Genomic DNA, 22,804 nt, shown 5'->3' with positions numbered 1-22,804 from the left:
GCACATATGAGACCTAATCCTCACAAGCACCCTGCAGGGTAGGAATTAGGAGACCGTTTTACAGATGAGGAAACTGAGGCTCAGCACATACAAGGCTTGCTAAAGGCCACCAGAGCTGGTGATCTGCTCAGCTGGAGTTCGAACTCAGGCTAGAACAGAAAGACCATTTCAGATCAAATAGCAGATGTAGTGTTAGGGCTTTGGGAACCCCTGCATTGCCCAGTGAGGAGGCCCTTATGACTGGAAAGACATTAACTGGTTGAGGTTTTTCCATTCTCCATGAACCCCGAGTTATTGGCAAAATCATGTGTGTCCAGAATTTTTGTCAACCTGGAATGAAAGGATAGGTACACTGTGGGCTGGAAGTCAGAACCATATGGGATGAGGTGATAAGGCCCAAGGAGCCCAGAAATCTGCATTTTGGACTCACTCCCTGAGGGACCCTGCAGCACTGCAGGGTTTGGACCTGATCCAGAGAGGGGTTGAGACTTGCCTGAGGCCTCACAATGAGTTGGCGCTCCCAGTCCAGTCTGCAGCTCCCAGTCCAGCCCTTTCCTCCTACTCTTCAGCTGCCCCCAGCATCCCGAAGGGATGAAGCCAAGGGTGGCGATGACTGCGACATGTGGCGATGCTGGTAGCAGCTGGTAACTTTTACGGTGCTGTGCTAGGCGCTTGACATGGCTTATCTGTTTAATTGCAGTAGCGGTAGAAAAGGGGACATTCCCTACAGCTTCATGATCCCCTGGGACATTTGAGCACCAGATGGCAGATTTTAATGTACTCCTGGGAAAGGGAAGCCATGACTGAGTGAAGAGACGCTGAGGAGGTGAACTGAAACCACACCATTGGCGGTGCTCTTACCATGCTCTAGTAGCATGTGCCCTCCAGGCAAGGGTTGTCTGGTAGCTCCGTTACCTGGAGGCTGGTGGGAGGGAGATACCTGTGCCCGCCCACAAGATGTGTGTGTACCTGCTGCATGTGCATCTGTGCCAGTCTGCCACCTGCGTACCTGTGTCTCCACGTGCGTACCTGCAGGAGCTCAGTGTACACATATTCATGTGTAGGTTCTGCCCTCTGTGTGTGTGCGCACGCATGCACAATCTGCTTCATGTAGTGCAGGTGTGAAGCAAGCAGCACCTCTGTGCATGGGTGTGTGTGCAGGGGAGGATAGGCTGCTACATTCAGAGGCTATTGGGAATGCATGTGCTGCAGGGTGTGTGTGTGTGTGTGTGTGTGTGTACAAATGGTTGCAATGCAGGTGGGTCCCTGAGATCCCAAAGGGCAGAGATAGAAGGGCCATTAGAGAACCTGTTTCCTCATTTGTGCCCCACCTCCACATTATGTGTCCCATCCTCATACCTGCCAGGTGCGAGCCTGCCTCAGGACCTTAGCACTTGCTGTTCCCTCTGCCTGGTCCCTCTTTCCCTAGGCACACACATGCTTCCCCTGCCCCTCACCTTCTTCACGTCTTTACTCAGGTGTGACTTCTCAGTGACGCCTACTTTGATTACTATATTTACCTTTGCAACCACTCCCATCCCTGCCTTATTTTTCTCTATAGCATCTACCATCTGACTTATTATACTTGTCTAGTTACTCATACATGGATTGTCTTGCTCCCCTAGCTAGAATGCAAGCAGGGATTTTTGTCTGTTTCTCTTCATGGCTGTGAATAGTGCCGGGCCCTTAGTTGGTGTGCAATAAATATTGGTTGAATGACAGAATCCATGTACCACCTAGACTTACTTATTTTCTTTACATTGTCTAACTTTTGTTACTGAAATATCTACGTTTACCTCTTCCTAAACAGTAATATACATTTTACAGGTTTGGTGTGTTTGTTACGCTCATTTTTTAATACACATGTGAAATGAACATAATTATTAAAATTTTAATTATCAGGGTACCACCACCTTTTGCTTCCACTAGAGGTGTAGGGGCATGACCCTCTAGGAATCAGTGGTCCCGTCCAGTCCCTTCTTAGAACACATGAACAAACTGAAGCCCAAAGTGGGTAAGGAATTAGTCCGGTGTCTCCCCAAACTGTGACAGGACAGACACTGGAACCAAACCTTCTGACCTCCTGTGTTTTTCTTTTTGCAGATTGAGGGACAAGGGGAGGGCAAGACTAGATGATTTCGCCTCTCCTCCAGCAAGAGACTCCTCCTGCTGGAGGAGAGCCGAACATGCCTGGTAATTAGTGAATGGCATGGGGGGGCATGGCCGGGTCAGCAGCCTCTGGCACACCCAGGGCCTCACGGCCCTCCTGGCTGCAGGGCTGTGTACTGAGGGTAGGAGCCAGCATCAGCTGCATCTTCCCTCCCAGGAGTCTTGGACCTGGGGACTGCTCCAAGGAGCCTGGGCACTCACACCTAGCAAGAGGCGGACCTGAGATTCACACTCAGTTCTCTCTGCAACAGCACATTGGCTAGAGGTTGGCTCTGGGGTCCCCTTGTAGAAGATGCTGGGGAGGTGAGCGGGTGAGGATGAGGGAAGTTGGGCTGTGCCTAAAGGTAAGCAGGAGAGTGAGACCAGACCCAGAGAGGGCTGGAGAAGGGAGGGAGACAGAGCCCTAGCCTGGTAGTTATGCAGAGGTGGGTTTGTGCAAAAGGCTGAGTTAAATCCCCCTCAGGGGTGCACAGTGCTGTATACTGCAGAAATCATTTCTGCATCTCATTTGCTCAGCAGCGGCCCTGCGAAGCAGATTTTATCATCCCTGTTTTACTGATGAGGAAGCTGGCACTCAAGAGAGGGCAAGTGATTTACTAAAGGTTGCACAGGGTGCCTTGTTGAGCAGGACCTGTGAGGGGAACAGCCAGCACCTCTGGTTAGATTTGGTAAAGGAGGGCTGTCTAGGGGAGGGCAAGTGGGCCCAACAGACATGAGAGTGAGAGGCGGAAGTGGAGACCCCTGACCACCCACTGGCCGAATAAACTTGGCAAGTCGCAAAAACCTCTCTGAGCCTCAGTTTTCTCATCTGTACAAGGTGTATAACAGTACTCCCAGTTCACAGTTTGAGAAGATAAAATATAACAACATGAAATAATAATACTTAAACTGAACACCTGGAAAATTAGAAGCGCTCAGTAAACAGCAACCTGAAAAAAATGAGGTGGACCAAGCCCCTGACAATTTTGCCTGCAGAGGCCACCTGCCCTGACCTAGGAGTGGAGTCCCAGGCCTTCTTTTGCAGCTGCCAGCCAGCCTGAGATCCGGAGCTAATGAGCACAGCCTGGAGGAGCCCCGAGGGGCTGCGGGCGTGCTCGTCAGTCCGAGAGCCCCTTGGGTGAGGACCCCTTCTGGGCAGAAGCAGCAGCGACACGGCCTCAGCCCAGGACGGGCTCCCTCCGCTTTTTACCCGCCGCGCTGCGATTCCAGCGTGCTTGGGCCGTCGTTACCATTCCTCCTGCGTTTTTTCTCCCGAGTTATTTATTTTTCTGTGAGGAAGGAATGTGGGGAATTTACCACAGGGCGCTGGCTTTCGCTTTTGGGCTGCTGGGCGGCCTCTTCTATACGAGGGAAGCAGCCGAGACAGATGGCTGAGGCTGCCGAGGCTGAGGCCGTGGAGGGTCCCCGGCTGAAAATGTGGCCCCGGCGTGGGGCAGTTATGTAACCCACCCAGAGGCCCAAGGCAGACACCATAGTGCTTCTAGCCCCTGGGCATGAGCCTTGTAATGCCATAGCTCCTGTGGAACTCTACTTGAACTAACCCGTTCACCCTCAGCCTCTGGGCAAGCCTACAGCCATGTTCCCCTGTCAAAGATGCCTTCCTGTCTACCTGGTCTTGATTTGGGGTACGGGTGGGGTGTGAGTAGGGGAGTGGGGTAGGGTTTGCCTTGGGCCTTCCGGCCTCAGCTGGGCTGTCCCATTGCTTGGAATGCCTCCGCGTCTCCACCTTTCAAGACCTAGAGCATACGCCACCCCCTCCAGGAATATTTCCTAGATTGCCTCATCCTAATTCCTCTCACTCTTAGGCTCTATATTCTCCTGGCACTTAGTAGAATATTCCGCTTTTATGCCTAACACTGTGATGTGAGGTTTCTTCTCCCTGTTCCCCCACAGACTTGTTCCCTCCCTCCCTCCCTCTCCCCTAGCCCCCCAGGAACCACCCTCTAGATACTGATCTAGCATCTAGACATATCTGGGATCTAGATGAATCTAGAATGCGTCTGCCGGGAGGAATGGTGGAACAAAAGGTGAAGGTAGATTTGGACTAGGGGAGCCTCCTCCTCCTTTATCTAGTCAACACTTATTCAAACCCTGCTGGGTGATGGCCTCTGTTGAGTCTGGGGCATTTACAGAGGACGGGGACCAGCTGCTGCCCCAGGCTGCCCCAGGGCCCAGAGGGGGAGCTACATCTCTGCAGAGGGCCCAGAGTATGCCAGGCCCTGGGCTGGGGGCTGGGGACCCAGAAATGACCTAGGCCCAGCCCCGCCCCTAGCAAAGGCACAGTTCAGGGGAAACCGTCACTCCCAGCCCTGGTTCTTCACCTTTTTGTCTCCTGGATTAAGTGTTTTCTCTGGAAGGGAGGGTGTGGCAGTCCTTTCTGGGCATCCAAGGCTCCTGGGGCTGGGATGATGGAGGCTGAGGCAGGAAGAGAGGGCTTAGGGGGCAGGCCTGGCTTAGCAGGGCTGGACTGGGAGCAGGGAGCCTGGGTGCGAGCTTGGCTCTGGGTGAACCAGCCCTTTCCAGTTTGCTAAACACCTGGGGCTGAGCCTGCCTCTCTCTGGGTCACCTTTTCCAAGTCCCTGAAAATCAATTGTAGATTAGTATTTAGGCCGGTAGGAAAGGCAGGAGGGAAGTGGTGGCTCCTGGTCCCCGGGAGGGGTAGACCCCACAGCAGGACCCTGGTCAGCCAGCTGTGAGCAGTGCTTGTCGCTTACAAGGATAGCTGCCAGCCAAGGCCCAAGCCGAGTTAGGAGCTCTTGTCTTAGGCTCCCCCCAACCCACCCATCCTGCTCTGCCTGATCCCAACTCACTGCCAGCAGGGAGATAGCAGGAGTCGGGTCAGGCCGGGCCTCCTCCCCCTCCAGCCTTGGTTTCTGAGCTTTCTCAATGTGTTGTTTCTGCAAGAGTCCTCCTGCTCTGACGCTCCTGGGCACTGATCTAGGAGTCTGAATGGACTGATGAGGGCTTTCTGGAGGAAGTGGCAGTTGGGTTGGGGCTGGGACAGTGGGTGGGGAACGTGAGCGTGCTTTGTGGGCAGAGCTCTTTAGGAGGAGGTGCCCAGGCTTGGGATCAGTCAGACTCCCGGCTGTAACTCCACTCTGCCTGCCCCTTGCTGACTGTGGGACCTGGGGTGAGTTCACTAATTCTCGGGATCTCGTTTTCCTCATCAAATAGGTAAGGGAGCCTCCCTTATGAACTGCTGTGAAGATTCGATGAGAAAATACATGCTAGACCGTTAGTTAGCCTGGTAGCGTCTGGCGCTCCTCACATGTTGGCTATTGTCATCCTCATCAACTTCATTATTATTCTGTGAGCACTGCAGAAGGTGTGTGGGGGGGGGCAAGGGAGGAACACAGCAGTGAGGCAGTGGAGGCCCCTGCCTCCGAGCCTCCTGCAGCCTCTGGGGGAAAAGTAGATCCAAACCCCGATTGCTGCAAAGCAAACATTGGGAGGAGGCAGCGTGGCCCAAGCGATGGACCCTGGACTTGACCCTGGGCCACCCTGGGTTTGAACGCCAACTCTGCCTCTGACTAGCTGTGCCACCTTGAGCAAGTCATTTCACCCTTCTGAGCTGTTTCTTCCTCAATACGGAAATGAGGGTCCTGCTGACCTCATGGGTTGCTGTAAATGAAGCAAGGGCCTGGCCTGTGGCAAGCATGCCCTAAAGGGTAACTCTCACTAAAATGAATCAAGTGCAAAGTAATGAGGTTGTTGAGTGGTGGGTCAGGGAAGGCTTTTTGGAGGGGATGGTGGCATTCAAGTTAGGCGGGAAGGCTGGAGCATGTAGAAAGGATGTGAGACAAAGAAGGATTCCGGTGGGAGATGTCTGTGCAAACCCCACAGTTGGAGGCAGGAACTCACAGCACAGGTATGGGAACCGCAAGCCACTGGATTCCCTCTGGCCATTGCTGAGTGCGTAGAGAGCAGGGCAGCAAGTTCTCAGGTAGGCCCTGACATCAGGGGCCCTGCATGCCCCCATGAGGACTTGCTGCTTGATCTTCTGGGTGGGGGGGCAGGAGAGAGACATGAGTGGAGCCAAGCGGGAGAAGCTGAATCTGGTGGCATGGGGTGGGTAGATTGGCGGAGGAGAGACTGGAGGTGGAGAGGCCATTTAAAAGACTGTTGCAAAATCGGTTTTCCCGATAAAGAGCTCAGCTGAGTCATCTGTGGAGGAGAAAAGTCACATCGAGCTCCTCCGCCTTACTGTCGATGTGGGATTTTCCTCTCAGTCAGTGAGGCCATTGGCTGCCTTTCCCGGAGGCTTTGAGAACCAAGGTCGGCTCAGCACCCAGGAGAAAGCTGGGCTGCAGGGAGGACCCAAACAGAGTGAGTAAGATGAGCCTTTGTGGTTTGGGGTGTGTGGCTTAGGGCCTATGGCATCCCTCTCTGGTCTCAGTTCCCTTCTGGGGCATCAAGGGAGAGGCATATGGTGACTTCTGCCAGCCTGCTAGCGGCAAGGCAGGAGCTAGTTCTAGGGCTCTCCATTCCCATTTCTGTGCACCCCCATGTCCTGGTAGTCCTTCCCCCCTTAGTATGAATTATTGTTTTCCTGAGAGGAGATCTGGCAGTCTGCTGGGACTCAGTGAGGTTACACTCACCAGGACTTTGGCATGGATGGAGAACTCCCTGGGGAATAGAGTCTGTGTCATTTCCTCCTTTTAACTGGGAGGATATGGGACAGAGGCTGGCAAGGTAGCCAGGTCATTACTCAGGCCCAGTTCATCTTCCTGCCCCCAGCTGAGCCAGAGGTTGTACACTGGCCAGTCATTGGTTCCTTCCTGATCCCACCAGGGGGGCAGTTTACCCAGCCTGTTTACCTGTCCCGTTGCCAAGACTCCCAGGCTGCCACAGTGGGCTGCCTCCAGCCAGTCTCTATTCCTACCTCTGGCTCCCTGTTCCACTCCACCCTACCCACGGCCTAGACACTCCCATCGACGGCAGCCGTGTGAAGAAACATTTCCTTGAATTCTTTCCCTGTCTTGACCTTCTGCTCTGGCCTCCTTGCCCTGCCCTACCTCCCTCCTTCGGATCCTTCGTCCAGATAGGCCTGATGGTAGGCAGAACAGGCAGCTGCCTACAGAGCTGATGGGGCGGGAGGAAGGGTGTATCCCTGTCTGAGTACAGCTAGAACTCAGGCCTCCTGACTCCCAACACCATGCTCTTCCCATTCCATTAGTCCTATATGTCCTAGCAGTCATTTCTACCGTAGTAAGAATGAGTTCATCAGCTCCTCTGAGAGGAAGACAGAAAAGTATAAGTTGTTCTAGGCAGCTGAATATGCAGGGGAGAGGGCACTGCTGGGGGCATTGATCATGAGTTGAGGAAACCGAGGGTTCTGCAGACCATCGTCCAGGAGCACTGGAGCCTCTGTTGGTGCCCCGCCCTCGAGTCAGGGTCTGGAAAGCAGAGTGGTTAAGAAATGAGACTCAGCAACCAGACTTTGAGTTTTGGGTTTTTTTGGTGTTTTTTTTTTTTTTGGTGTTTTTTTAGATTTTTATTGGGGAACTGCGGGGATGGGAACAGTGCTGGGGAATTGGGGAAAGGGGAACAGACAAGTTGCTGTCCTTTTGTTCTTCAGTCTAGTTGTGGAGGATGTTGCTTCACTGGCCCAAGTTGGCACCATCATTGCGCTCTTCCCGGGTGAGGCAGATCAGTCACCGGCTTCTGGATGGCTGCTCACTGCGGCTGCTGGCCGCTCACGCTGGCTGGCTGCTGGCTACATACGGTAGCCCATGACAACCCACTGCCACAGGGGCTGCAGCCTACGCTGTCGCTGGCGACTCACAGCAGCCCAGCTCCAGGTTGAGCTGTTGTACAGCATCTTAGCTGTGGAGGGCAGTGTCACTGGCCCTCATATGTGGGATCTTAACCATCGCGCCACCCGGCTGGCCCCAGACTTTGAGTTTTGAATCCCAGCTCTACTACTTGTAAGTTGTATGACCCTGGTCAGGTCTCTGAGCTCTGGCTTCATCTGCAAACTGGGAAGAATAACAGTTATCTCTGGGGGTTGTTGGGAGGATCAAAAAAGATGATGAGTATAAAGCACATAGCACAGCACCTGAGCTGTAGTAAGGGCTCTATAATTATAGCAGCCATTGCAACCTTATTCTAACGCCACTCAGAGCTTCCTGTCCGCCCTCCCCCCACACACACACACACCTCACCCCACTTAGGGATTTAATCCTGTTGGATCCTGGTCTCCTGTCCCTGGGCAGCTCTTCCTTGTCCCTGCCCTCACCCCTACCTCTCCTGAAGGCCTGTTTTCAGAGCTCCTGATCCATTGTCCAGGGTGGGTCTTTCAAGGGCCAGTACCCCAACCTGGCCCTGCAGTGGCTTAGAGAACAGGGGTGTGTTATAACTTTCACAGGTGTAGGCTGCAGCCAGGAATACGGGGGGCTCAGCGGGGTTCCTGTCCCCTGTGGCCTTTGGCCACTTCCTGCCTCTCTGACACCAGGGAGCACAATCTTGGACTCGCTGGCTGGGGCATTTCCAGGGGTGGCAGTTCCCTCGTCTGGGGGATTTTGGATGGAACTGCCTCCCCTGGTGTCCTGCAGTGGGGAACTCTGGAGTGCCTGTGGTTTGCCCAGCCCCTCTTGTCTCAGCTTTGTTTATGCAGGGTGGCAACAATGGTCTGGATTGCTGGCTGGGTCTGGTCCAAGCCTCCTGCCAAATTCCTTTTCCGAGGAGTCACTGCAGGCTGGGGTGGAGGGCACAGGAGCTTCATCAGGGGCAAAGACTCTCTCTCCCCTGGCCTTTTCTGCCATGTGCCTCTGGTCCCAAAACAGCAGCATGGGGAAGGCTCCAAGCCCAGCTGGGGGTCAGCAGACGGGACCCAGGCCCACAGCCTCCTCTTGTGACTCTTTCTTCTCTAAGCCTCCCACGCCAGCTTATCCCTGAGGGCCTTCATGCTCTGCCATTTGAGCATTTTCTAAACCCATGGCCTTTAGAACCAGCCTGGGAATAGGACTAAAACAGAGAAGTGAGGAGAAACAGAGAAGTGCAGGGACATTCAGAGTTCTGGATTATTCAAACACGGAAGCACTTTCTATGAGCCTCGCACTGTGGGAACCTGCTAGCTGGAAAGGTTGGGGCTCTCTAAGAGTCACGCAGAGCCAGGGGTGAGCCAGCTCCACTACCTTCTGGCTCTGTGACCTTAGGCAGCTCACTTTACCTCTCTGAGCCTTGGTTTTCTCATCACTGAAAAGTGGATAATAATAGTTTGTGCTTCATAGGGTGGGTTGTCATGGGAATCGAATAAGACAATATGCATAAGGCACATGTCTGGGCACACAGCAAGAAGCCATTGTTAGCTGCGATGGCTGCAGTGTGTCATAAGAAACATTGGTGGGACTAGGGATGTTTATCCTGACCATGCCCCATGGGGATGTGCTTTGTGTCTATGAATCTCTGCAGGGCTGTCAGGCTAGAGAAAGGAAGCTTTTTCTCTGTGTGGCAGTAGGGGCAGAACCACTTCGAGAGGTGGAGGTTAATGTAAAGAGCCACTTTATAGCTGATGAATGTTTCCTAGTGGAAGGCACCTCTTCAGGGAAGTGAGCGCCTTGTCCACTGAGTGTGCAAACAGAGGCTTAGACCCTCAGGGGCATGGTTTTAGGGTCACAGGAATTGGACCCAGTGACAGCCATCTCTGAGACACTGAGGTTCTGTGATTTGGGTCAGTAATCCCTGTCCCCCACCCCAGAACTCTGGAACCCCCTGCTGTGTGGCCTTAAAAGCATCAACCTCTCCTCTCAGGACCCCAATCTGTGGAGCGAACCTCCTTCGCTAGCAGAAGCTCTGACCCCTTCCAGGGAGTAAAGTGGGGTCACCAGTGCCAGCTCATCCCAGGGCAGCATGAGCCGTCTTCCCTACGCACCTGGGCTTGATGACAATAAGCCCCCGTGGCATCCGTGAGCTCCTTGTGGCCTCCCATCCCTAACATCAGGGCTTTTATCACCTTCTCAGTTAAGGAAGCTGAGTCTGAAAGGTCCAGTGACTTGCCAAGGTCATACAGCTAGTAAATGGCAGAGCCCAGATTTGGGCCAGGAGGCCTGGTTTCTAAGCAGAGCGGAGGAGATGACACTGCATGAGCCGAGCACCTCTCAGGGCCCTCCTGAGGGACTTCCTTCCCCCTACCTAAGCGCCCCCTAGCTGAGCAGGCTGGCCAAACCCCCAAACCCTTCATCTTTTATAGATGGGGTGATCGAGGCAAGAGAGGAGCCCCACCCGGAGGGGGCAGGTGTCAGCAGCACGTGGGGCAGGCCGTGTGCTCTCCCTGTTCTGGACAGGTGGGCACAGGTGTGTGTGTATTTGGGGGTGAGGGAGCCAGGTCCTGATGGGAAGAAGAAAGAAGGAGGTTGGGGCCAGAGAGCCTGTGACTGCTGGGCCCGGGGCCAGTGAAACTGCTGCCTGCAGCCACTCGGCTCTGTGTGGCCTCCCTGCTGACCCTGGTGGGAGCTCTACCTTGTGCCACTTTCTGGACCTCAGTTTCCGCATCTGTAAAATGTGAGTGGTGGTGAAATCACTCCTTTACCAGGGGCTTTCCAGCTCTGAGAGGCCATGAGTCCTGAGCCTCCCTGGCAGGATGCCTAGAAAGATTGTCCCTGGAGACTCACTCTGCATGTCATGGCCAGTGCTAACGAGGGTGAGGGTGACGGAGGAGGGAGAGCAAGGTCAGATTCCTCAAGAACTAATTAGCTTCCCACAGTGGGGGCACAAGGGAGGGACGGAGGGAGGAATTTTCCCAGCCACTGAGTGAGCTGCTAACCCTGGCCACGGCTTGCCCCCTCCATCTGTCCATCGGTCAGTTTGTTCATGTTTCCATTTGTCTAGTCATTGTTCAATAAGCATAAATTGAGCACCGACTGTGTGCCAGCTGGGCACTGGGGATATAAAGAGAAATGGCTGCCTACGGTGAACTTACATGTTAATAGGGGTCTGCCCCCAGCCTGATCCCTGACCGCAGGCCCCAGACTCCAGCCCCAGACTGAATGAACTCTGACCCCCACGGACTCTGTCCCATGTATGTCCCAAAGGGAGCTTTTGGGTTAAGCAGGCAGCGTGAGCATGGGATGTGAACCCAAAGAGAACTGGTTCTGACTCTAGCTTTGCCACCCTTTGCTGTGTGAATTTGGGTGAGTTATTTACAAGTCTCAACCTCATTTTCTGCTTCTGTAAGACAGGGGCGAATAATGCTCCTCTCCTAGTGTTCTTGTGAGAATAAAATGAAGGAATGCAATGTTCTCGTATAATTGCTGCTGAAATTAGCCCAGTTTATTACTTTTATTATTATTTTATTCATATTCATATTTATTCATATTTTATTAAAATATGAGAATTTAAAAATGATTGTTTAAATAACAATGGTAAGAAATTCTGCAAGGACATAGAAAAAAAACTAATAACTCTTCTAACCTGATTTGTGGTGTGGGGAGCTAAGGGTTGGAGGGACATTTTTCACTGTATACCTTTTTGCTTTATTTTATTTTTGAGACCACCTATTCTAAAAAGAGGAAGTGTTAGTGTTAGCAAATGACTATATTATGAGTTTGAAAGTGTAAAGGGCCCTAAGAAAGACGCATAGAAAATGTCCTGGGGATTCATTCATGCTTACTGAGTGCCCACTTTATGCCAGGCACTATTCTAAGGGCCAGGGTTTGAGTGCTGAACAAATCAAACAAGGCCATTGCCCTCTTAGAGCTTATGTTCTGGGTGGGGAGACAGATGATAAACAAGGAAATGTATAAAGAAGTTAATTCAGAATTGTGGTAAACGCCACAAAGAAAATAAAACAAAGACATGGGATAGGAAAGGAGAGGGCTGATTACAGAGGAAGTCCCCTCCAGAGAGGTGACATTCAAGTGAGTCCTGAGTAGCAAGAAGGAACCAACATGGAATGCCAACTGTTCCAAACAGAGGGAACAACAAGTGCAAAGGCCCTGGGGCAGGAACAAACTTGTCATTTTCAAGGAACAGGAAGAAAACCAGCAGGGCAGAGCCTAGTGAGAGAGGAGTCAGTGATGTGTGGAGCCTAGACTGCTAAGATGAGGTGTTCTTCCTAAGTTTGGTAACGTGCTATATCAGCAACCTTCAGGGGAATCCTAATGAGGGGCCAGTTAATCCTGAAAGGGTCATCAGGGAAGGTTTTACAAAGGTGGTGGCACTTGAGTTGGGCCATGATGGTTGGGTCGGGGATCCTTAGGAGTAGCGGGGATTCTAGGAAACAGTGAGTAAAGATCAAATGCAGAGGAACAGATCATCTGTAGGAGGGGGCACGGTGACCATCTGACTGTCTGTGTAACCCCATGGCTCTACATTCCCATTTGCTAACCGGGCCCCTGTCCCTCCCTGCAGCTTTGGGCCGGAGCACTAGCCTCACCGAGAAGGATCTGAAAGAGGCCAAGGCTCGGAGCCAGCAGATCGCAGCCCAGCTGACCACCCCTCCCAGCTCCAACTCCCGCGGTGTCCAGCTCTTCAATAGGCGCCGACAGAGGGTGAATGAGTTTACCTTGGAAAGCCACGGCCGGAGGGGACAGAAGTCCAGCCAGGAGTCCCTCAGAGTGCCCCCTGCCAGCCCCACAGGCCATGCCCGGGGGTTCAGCCTGAGTCCCAACTCACTTCCCGAGCCCAGCCCTCCAAGGAACCCTGACTGCCAGAGTCCTGACCTAGGGGTCTCTGGTCACAGCATGGAGGGGTGCTCAGAGGAAGCCAGTTTGTTGCGGCACCTGGAGAAGGTGGCCAGTGAGGAGGAGGAGGTACCACTGGTGGTTTATTTAAAGGAGAACGCAGCCCTGCTGATGGCCAATGGGCTTCACCTGTCCCAGAACCGAGAAGCCCAGCAGACCCCACCAACCCTGCCTCCGGCTGAGGTCCACAGCCCAACTGCAGATGTCAACCAAAACCTTCCCTCACCCAGTGCCACACTCATTGCACCAGCTTCTAACAGCAGCCACAACCTGCCAGCCACAGATGTTAATCAGAACCCACCGGCAACTGTCGCTTCTCAGAGCCTGCCGCTTTCTAGCATCCAACAGAATACTTCAGAGGCACAGCTCCCACCAAATGACATAGTGCCAGATTCCAAGCCCAGCACGCTGTGTGCTGACGGGCAGTCCCAGGAGCTGGCGGTGGAGGCGAGACCCAGCACGCTCCTACTCGAGAAGGTATCAGCTCCACCGACCACCACCTTCTCCAGAGAAGCGACTCCCATCTCTAGTTCTGGGCCCCCAGCCCCAGATTTCATGTCCAGCTCCCCGCCCATCGATGTCCAGCCCAGTGCCCCAGCAGCATCAGCAGAACAAGAGACGTCTGGGCAGACAGTCGCCACCACACCCACCAAGCTGTACAGCGAGGTCCACCTCACGCTGGCCAAGCCCCCATCTGTGGTCAACAGGACGGCCAGGCCCTTTGGGATCCAGGCATCAGGGAATACCAGCCAGGTGGAGCGGAGCCCCATGGTAGAGAGACGACATCTCGGGGGGATGGCCCCAGCTCCCCAGACCCACAGCATGGTGGACAGGAGCCCTCGACCACAAAGACATGTAATGTCCCACAGCCCCATGGTGGAGAGGAGGCCTGTGGCACAGCGAAGCCCTGCCTTGGAGAGACGCCCTTTGGGGAACTTCACCCCACCCCCTACCTATGCCGAGACCTTGTCCACAGCCCCCGTGGCTTCCCGGATTAGGTCTCCCCCCTCTTACTCTGCCCTGTACCCCAGCTCTGACCCTAAACCTTCCCATCTGAAGGGTCAGGGAGTTCCCACCAGCAAGACAGGCATTTTGGAGGAGTCGATGGCCCGAAGAAGCAGCCGGAAATCCATGTTCACCTTCGTGGAGAAGCCCAAGGTGACCCCGAATCCAGACCTGCTGGATCTGGTACAGACGGCTGATGAGAAGCGGAGACAGAGGGACCAGGGAGAGGCTGGTGTGGAGGAGGAGCCCTTTGCACTGGGAGCTGAGGCCTCCAACTTCCAGCAGGAGCCCGCGCCCCGGGACAGGGCCAGCCCCGCCGCGGCCGAGGATGTTCTTCCCGAGTGGGCCTCCTGCCTCAAGTCCCCACGCATCCAGGCCAAGCCAAAGCCCAAACCCAACCAGAACCTGTCTGAGGCCTCTGGGAAAGGGGCTGAGCTCTACGCTCGCCGCCAGTCCCGCATGGAGAAGTATGTCATCGAGTCTTCGGGCCACACCGACCTGGCCCGCTGCCCTTCACCCACTATGTCCCTGCCTTCGTCCTGGAAGTACTCCACAAATGCCCCTGGCAGCCTCCGAGTGGCGTCCCGAAGCCCGGCTCGGACCCCGCCTGCCTCCCTCTACCACGGCTACCTGCCTGAGAATGGAGTCCTGCGCCCAGAGCCCACCAAGCAGCCGCAGCCACCGTACCAGCTGCGGCCCTCGCTCTTTGTCCTCTCTCCCATCAAGGAACCTGCCAAGGCCACTCCAAGAGCCACCTCGCCCGCCAAGCCGAGCTCCCTGGACCTGACGCCCAGCCTGCCCAAGGCGACCCTCCCTCGGTCACCTGCCCTGTCTCGGCCCTCCCGATCCTCACCAGGCCTCTACACGGCCCCTGGCCAGGATGGCCTCCAGCCCACTACCATGAGCCCTACCTATAGCAGTGATATCTCCCCTGTGTCTCCCTCCAGGGCCTGGTCCCCCCGAGCCAAGCAGGCCCCCAGGCCCTCCTTCTCCACCCGGAATGCTGGGATCGAGGCTCAGGTGTGGAAGCCTTCCTTCTGCTTCAAGTAACGGACCCCACAGGGATCCCACTGCCTGTGAGGGCCCCCTCTCGGAGGGCAGGAGGGAGCGCAGATACGGCAGAAGTGTCACAGGGCTGAGAGTCAGGAGTATGGACTCAGGGCTCAAGGGCTGATGCTGCTACCGGCTAGCTTTGTGATGTTAAGCATCACCTCCCCTCTCTGAGTGGCAGCTGCCTGTTCCCTACCACGAGGGAACTCCATGTCTGAGAGATGTGAAGTCTGCTACTGTGTGGGGAGGAGAGTCATGGAGAGAGAACTCCCTTGGCGGTCCCTGATTGAGGCTGGAGGTTCCTTTGGCCTTTGTGAGCTGTAGGGATGCCAGCGTCTTGCTGGGGAATGGCCTAGAAGGGGGCCCTCGCAGGGGCTTCTAGAGCAAAGAGCCTGCCAGTGTCTGTGGAACCAGCCAGTCAAGGGGCTGCCTCCTCAGCTTCCCCAGTGTGGCCGCCCTCATTGTGGCCTCAGCTCCTGGCATCTTTCTTGCCTGTTGCTGGATTCTCACCTCCACGGGTCTGTCTTTTCCACCTCTGCCTTCTGGACACCGTTTCCTCTCCTCTGCTTCAGAGAGCTTTGCCTCGGCCTCCACATTTTCTCTCCTGGGCTCTTCTGCTGGATGAGGACTTAGCCCACCACTGCTGCCTGACGCTTTCCCTGCCCTGCTGCTCAGCTGCCTCCAAGCCCTCTCCAAACACCTGGCTCCACTTTTGGGACAGCTAAAACAGTTCATCTCAGACCTCCGTCCTGGTTCCACCTGGCTTGCCCTCAGTGTTCTGGGCTGGGGGTGGGGTCCCAGGGGATCCCTGACAGAAGCAGAGCTCTGTAGGAGGATGTGCAGATGTGGGTGTGCAGCAAGGAGAGAGTCCCCTAGCCATGTATCCATTGGCTGTTTTGGCTTCAACCTCAGCCACGATCTGCCTGATTTAAAGCAGCCATCCCCAGGGCTGGCTGAGTGGCTCAGTTGGTTAAGAGCTCGGCTCAAGGGTTTGAGCTCTGAGCAACAGCGGTTCGAGTTCGCCCGAGCTGAATTGCTGCTGAGCTGCCAACAGGTGGCAGGATGGCTCAGCTAAAAATAAATAAATAAAGTAGCCACCTCCCTACAATGGAAGGGGCCGCAGGAGAGGAGGGTTCTGGTCCCACCTCAGCCTCCCATTTGCTGTGTGACGTTGGCCAAGTCACTTTCCCTTTCTGGACCTCAGTTTTCTTATTTAAACAATAGGGACCCTAACACCCATGAGAGTTTGTGAGGATTGAGAGGATAGGCTGGTGCTTTGGGAGAAAGGCCTTGTATGTGATGACAGTCCCCTGGGAAGAGAGGGGAAGGAAATGGGCAGTTGCCATAGGACAGATGCAGATTAGATGTCCGCAAGGGCATCCTGGGGAAGGTGTAGCTGGAATGAGCTGCTGTAGGAGCCAGGGGATCAGAGGCTTGGGCTGGGGTGGCTAAGGCACAGCATTGCCTAGAGACAGCGGGGGCGTGGCAAGCGCTGGGGCAGGAGCAGAGCAGCTCAGTGGGACGGGACGGAGGAGACCTTAAGGTTTTGAGGAAAAGGTTGGGAGTAAGAGACTGACTCCAGGTGCATATTCGGGTCTCAGTTTTTCCATTCGTAGTACAGTGATGTTGTTGAGTCAGATAGTCTGAGAGCCTCACCAACTCTGACACCTTTGATGTGTAGCAGCCCCCCAAAACCAGGCTTTGTGGGGGTGAGAGAATACAGACACAAGAGGCAGAATTCAGATGGAAGCTTCCCAAGGCTGGGGCCCGAGCACCACCCACTATCTCTTTCCCAGCCCTATTTCTGGGCTCCCCAGTGGGAAGAGGGGTGATGGAGGCGGTGCCCATGCTGGGCTGAGCCTGCAGTTTTCGTGAGCTCCAGGCTCATCTCCATGGGAACGGGGGTGGCTTCCCAGTGAGTTCATTCTGCCCAGAACACAGGGGCATATGTGGGGGAATCATGAGTGAGCTCAGCTCCTTCATGCCAGGCGCCTCCCAGGACAGAGCGAAGCCCCTGCCCCTAAACCACTGCTCACTTAAATTCTTGAGGGCCAGCAAGGGAAGAGCCCACTATCCATCCTGCAACTCCTGCAGCCAGGCTGGCAGAGCCCTTCCCCAACTTTGTTTTCTCTCCTGTTCTCAATACACTCTGCCTCAAATCTGTCTTGCTTCTTTCTTTCTTTCGCGCTCGCTGAACGGTGGTCCCGGCTCCTCTTCCTCCCTGATTCTGGCCTGGGAAGGAGGGTAGGACTGCTCAGTTATTGTGTGTGAACGTGTGGTGCGTCTCCGGTGCTGCCTGTATCTGCCGTGTGTCTGGATCAGCAGTGGGTACAGGTGTGTGCTGGCTCGGGAGGGAGGGCTGCCCTTTCTTCGCCAGGAACCAGAATCCTGTGGAAATCATGTTCTGGTTTCTCCGTCGGAGTTTGGCCAAAAAGGCTCGGGAGCATGGGGATAGCCCACAACCTTTGGTGGTCAAGGTTTGAGTTCTTTACATGTGGAATTTAAATGCCGTTAGCCAGAGCATCCCCTTTCCAGTTTCCTCGGGTACCCGCCTCCTCTCCCTACTATCTAAAGCTGGCCATTTCCCATGTTCGTCCCTGCCTGTCTCCTGAAAGCACTGAGTTTCTGCCCCTGGTGGAGAGCAACAAACTGCCATTGAGAGTCAGAAGAACTGAGTTTTAGTCCCGGATCCGCGCCTGACTCCTCATGTGACCTTAGACAACTTCTTCCCAGCTCTGGGCCTCAGTTTTCCCTTCCATGCCATAAAGGATTCCATAAGGTGGTCAGGAAGCTAGCTGATGGGTCTTTGACAGTTTCTGTCTGACTCTGCTCTACTCATGCCTTTACTCCACACACGTGCCCTTCTCTGGGGCTGGTGCTGAGTTAAGTGGGTGCGGCCTTCTGAAATTCCACCCATGTGTATTTCCAAAGAGTTCTCATGCATACAGTGCATTGAGATCTTTGTCAGAAAGGGAACAGTTCTGATTTCCCACAGCCGTTTTGAATGGTGCACCCCACTTCCTCCCCTGCACACACACAGTCGGTATCCAGCCATGGCAGTTCCGATGAAGTCAGGCTCTGGCCCACCACCAAAGGATGGGGAGCTGCTCACCACGGCCCTTAACATTCAATCCAGGCTTGAGAAAGTAAACCCTGTTACTCCTTCCACTTGCTGGCCCTTGCCTTCTCCTTGTAGCCACCAAGGGCCGAGACAACCCTGAGAGGTCTCAGGTATCACAGCTCCCGCTGCCCCAGCCCTGGTTACTCTGCCTGGTTACGCTGCCTCGGTGCATGTTGACAGGCTTTGATCATGAACTTCTGGCCCCACTTCCCACAGCTGGGCTGACCGAAAGCTTCCTGGGATGCCGCACAGACAGAGCAGCTCCCAGTGTCTCTGGCTGGCCTCTACACAGCTCTGACCCTGGGAGTCAAAGGGGATAGATCCCATGCTGAGCTTTAACTTTCCTACTTGATTGGGGCCTTGGATGTCCCCAGGAGGTCCCTCAGGGCCACTCCAGCATTACCATCCCATGAAAAATCTGTTCAGACTGCTGTACAGCGTTCTTCTTCAGGTTAAAGGGCTCACATTCTGGGTCTGGACTCATCTAGGAACTGCTGCATTGTTTGGAGAAAACATATACTTTATGTCTGTTGGTTCCTTTTGATTGGGAAAAATTAGACTCTGATTGGATGAGAAGCTGACTGGTGTGGCTGTGGCTGATTGATTACTGATTGGATGAGATAATGAACATTATGAATGGTTCTACATTTTGATCAGGTAGGAGGCACTGAATGGACTGGCGAGTTCCAGATGATGAGGGATGACTGGTGGTGAGTTTGGACTGCATTGAGGGCTGAGTAGACTGGTTTATGGCTGGTCTGATTGGATGAATAGTTGGGTGGTTTAGCAGATGCACTTTCAAACCAGTTCAAATGGCTTAAGTACTATGTAACCTTCACACACACACACTTCCTGGTGGGGCAGAATACACAGGCTAGTTCTTTACACCTCTGAACTTCGCCTTCTTCATTGTAAAATGGGTGTGATAATGCCGGCTACCCCACCAGTCTGTTGTGAGGCTCTAACGAGTGATAAAGGATGAGACTTAACCTTGTAGACTGGAAAACCCCTAAGTAGGCAGGAAACAGGTATGACAGTGTCTAGCAGAGCAGTGCTTTATAACCGCAAAGATGTTCACACTCCCCGCCCCATGCAGGCACATAGTCCAGTGAGGGGAGTATGCTGCCTAGTGAGGAATGACCCAACTTCCTTTTGTGTTTCCATCTGTCAGTGGGAACTTCCTCCCTGCTCAAGGCATCCAAGGAAAAAGTAGGAGGTTACCATAGCTACATGGCAAGGGACTGGGGCTGAGACGGCCTTTTGCCTAAGTCCAACCTTAATGATGATCAATGTTTTTTAATTTTTGAATAGATACATCCATATGGGTCAAAAAAACCTAAAGTTACATAAAAAGTAATACATTAAAAGCCCTTTTTCCCACCCCTGTGGCTGTGTACCCTGTCCTGTTCTCCCCATTTCCTAACAGAACCACTTTGGTTAGTTTCATGGATATTCTTCCAGTATTTCTTTATGGTAACTGACATCTAGTGAGCACTTACTTTCTTCCAGGGGATCTTCTGATACATGTAATATTCTTTTACATGAGTTATCTCATTTAATCCTCACAACAACCCTATAGGGTACGTGCCGGTATTAGACCCCAATTTTGCAGAGGAGGAAACGGAAGTCCAGAGGTTTCCAGTTGCTACTGCTGCTGAAGCAACTTACCCTGGTTCATTCAGTTAGTAGAGGAGTCTGTCTCCAAAGTGAGAGTTCTTAACACTCATCACCTGCCTCCCTGTTAAGCGCAGGGGCAGGCAGCGTGGGCTTTTTCAAGCATCTAGGCTGAGATTGGGGGTACCTACGTTTTACTGCAGGTGCTACCCAACTCTGTACAATGGACAAATCAGACTCAGTCCCTTCCAAAACCCCATTATAGAAGACCCCAGCACTAATGGCCGCCCTCGCCCTCTCTGCTCTTTCCCCAGGACCGCCGCGAGAGCCTGCCCACCTCCCCGCCCTGGACGCCGGGCGCGTCCCGGCCCCCCAGCAGCCTGGACGGCTGGGTGAGCCCGGGACCATGGGAACCGGGCCGAGGGAGCAGCATGAGCAGCCCCCCGCCGCTGCCGCCGCCGCCTCCACCGCCCATGTCCCCCTCGTGGAGCGAGCGCTCCGAATCCCCGATGCGACCTGAAACCGAGGCGCGGCCCCCCAGCCGCCAACTGCAGGCGCTCCTGGCTCGAAATATCATCAACGCCGCCCGGCGCAAGAGCGCCTCCCCGCGGCCAGCGGGAGCCGAGAGCTTGCGGCCCTTCTCCCCGCCCGGGGTGCCGCCGCCGCCGCCGCCGCCGCCGCCGCCGCCGCGCATGCGCTCGCCGCAGCCCGCCCGCCCCGGCCCCATCGCCCCCGGGGCCACGTTCGCCCCGATCCAGCGGAGCCCGCTGCTGGCCGGGCCCTCCCCCTGCGCCAGCCCCCGCAGCCCGCTGCCTGCGGCGCCCAGGCCCTTCCCCTACCGCCGCTCGCCCACGGACTCCGACGTGTCCCTCGACTCTGAGGACTCCGGGGCGAAGTCGCCCGGCATCCTCGGCTACAACATCTGTCCCCGCGGGTGGAACGGCAGCCTGAGGCTCAAACGTGGCAGCCTCCCGGCCGAGGCCTCCTGCACCACCTAATGCCTCCCCCGCCCCGCCCCATCCTCACCCCGGGATATCCAAGCCGGAAGAAAAGTCATCGGGCTTGGGCGATCCCAGCACCAAGCCCCCAAGGGGTCTGGCCTCTTTGGACAGCCCCTAAGATAAGGGGTCAGGGAGGAGAGCTCTGGGCTTCAGGGTGTGGTAGTGATCCAAGCTTAGGTTCTAGCCCTAACTCTCTCATTCAGTCGTTGGGTGAACCTGGGCAAGACTTCCGTTGTCTGACCCTCAGCTTTCGAATCTGTTTAATGGGGCTTTGGCCAAAGCAATCTCCAAACATCTTAACACCCCCTCCCACCAACACACACACACACACACACACACACACACACACACACACACACACACACACACACCCCTTGGAAGAGGTGGGGCATTGTGTATATGGACCCCTGGACCTGCTGCTTTGCAGGGGGCCATACTCTTCTCTCCCTTCCTGGCTCTGCTCTCAGTCTGGCAAATGAGGGGTGTGTTCAGAAGATCGTAGGCCTAAGTTCCCCGTCCAGTCCCTGGCTTGACCATCCGCCTCCCTGGCACCAAGGCCCAGGCAGGAGCAGCTGTTTTCCATCCCTTCACAGACAAGCTCTATTTTTATCATGGTGACCTTTACAGAGGTCTCCCAGGCCAGCTCAAGGTGCCCCTCTGGCTCCTCTGGAGAGAAGCAGCAGGAAGAGTCCTCCTCCCAGATCCCTCTCAGGCTTTTCCCCACCCCAGCTCAGATGGCTCAGCGCATCTTCTATGCAGCCAGAGAAGAGTGCTGTGAGGTGATGATTTCCCCCAGGCCCAAGACTTGGGCCTCCAGGAATGCTATAGGTGCCTCCCAACCCATCTATCTCTTCCGGGCCCTTCATGGCAGCCTTTTCAAAGCGGAGCCCTTTCAGAGTTGATATGGAGCTATCTATTATCCTGTAGCTTTCCCTGAGGGCCCTGAATTTGAGGTTGCCCATTTGGAAAGAGGGAGGCAAAGAGTTCCTTGTTATGGGGGGTATGCAAGCAATGGCCGGAGTGCATAGAGGAGATCCTAGTAGGGAGTGGCTTGGCTCAGATGACCTCTGAAATGCATTCCATGGTATTAGGAAGGGAGGGAAGAATAGTAGTGGAGGCTTGGCTGAGCAGAATTCAGAGGCAGGTGAGCTTGGGTGGGTGAATGAAGGGTTAGACCAGAGTCAGCCTGTGTTTCTGCTTCCTTAGGAAGTACCTTACTCTTCAGTAACAGGCCCCAGTGTCCGGATCATGCCCAGAGGAATGGGCACGGTTCTGCCCATCTTTTTCCCCATTGCTCTCTGGCTTAGCTAGTGCCTCGTGCCCAGTGACTTTAGGGAGCCTGGCTGCAGGCCCTAGCCCGTCCCTTAAACCTTGATGATTCTGATTCCAATCCCCTGGAGGAACATGGCTAAGTTCTATAGTTTTCCAGAGTTGGCTGGTGGGGCCTTTTAGAGGTTCAGATACTAAATGCAGGGATTGGGGGGTGAAGTGTGTTGTAATTGACTGAGGATCAAAGGTGTGTAGGGGAAAGGATGCCAGGATGTTGCCAAAGATAAGGGACAGTGTGATTTTGGGTTAGGGGTAGACTTACCACCCATTAGGGTGTTGTTAGACCTGGAACCCTTAGGTAAGGCTAGAGAAAGAAAGCTGGGATCAGGATGGCAATCAGTGTGCCAGTGGGTTTGGAGTAAAGAAGTGAGCCCAGAGGGTTCCTAAGGCCTAAGGATTGGGAATACAGGCCCTGTTGGTGGGAAGACGAGAGGGTGCTACCAATTAGTCGATGATGAGTGACCACATTTACCAAAGTCCTCACCTGCTTTAGGGTCCCTTGTACCATGGAAGACAGGGGCTAAGGCCCCTTTCAGAGAAGAAACACTATTAGGCCACTGGCTGAGGCAGTGGCGTAGAATATCTACTTCTACCTGCATTTCCACAAAGAGCCAGCAGGAGGCAGCCTTGAGAAGCTAGAACTCTGGCTGTTCTCTCCTATCACTGCCTACTCCCCCAAACCTCTCCTGTAACCCTTTAGCGATCACCTATGTCGTGTCTCTTGTCTCCTGTAGAAATCAGCTCTGGCCCTAAATAAATGCTTCCTGCATTCTTCTGCCTCCTGGGTCATTTTCAGCTGTATCTAAAGCCCTTCCCTTCTTCTTTGGGTGAAT

The 22,804-nt window shown here is 54.5% G+C and overlaps 1 protein-coding gene across 8 annotated transcripts in view; it reads left to right on the top strand.

Moving 5' to 3' along the window:
* SYNPO (synaptopodin) overlaps positions 1–22,743 on the top strand; it is a 51,387-nt gene extending 28,644 nt beyond the window's left edge. For 4 of the 8 annotated variants that reach the window (XM_019633012.1, XM_019633011.1, XM_019633009.1 and 1 more), the window contains 2 exons: positions 12,520–14,876; positions 19,956–22,743. In XM_019633012.1, the coding sequence (XP_019488557.1) occupies positions 12,520–14,876; positions 19,956–20,639 (3,041 nt within the window). In that variant the 3' untranslated portion in view covers positions 20,640–22,743. Of the gene's footprint in view, positions 1–5,216; positions 5,300–6,247; positions 6,496–10,432; positions 10,465–12,519; positions 14,877–19,955 lie in introns of those variants that run through there. The other 4 variants (XM_019633015.1, XM_019633014.1, XM_019633016.1 and 1 more) reach the window with 4 other exon arrangements.
* Positions 22,744–22,804: the final 61 nt, after the last annotated feature.

The sequence above is a fragment of the Hipposideros armiger genome, unplaced genomic scaffold (assembly GCF_001890085.2).
Source record: "Hipposideros armiger isolate ML-2016 unplaced genomic scaffold, ASM189008v1 scaffold_1225, whole genome shotgun sequence".
Classification (NCBI taxonomy): Eukaryota; Metazoa; Chordata; class Mammalia; order Chiroptera; family Hipposideridae; genus Hipposideros; species Hipposideros armiger.
Note: the sequence above shows the minus strand (reverse complement) of the source record. Positions and strands in the feature narration are given on the sequence as shown.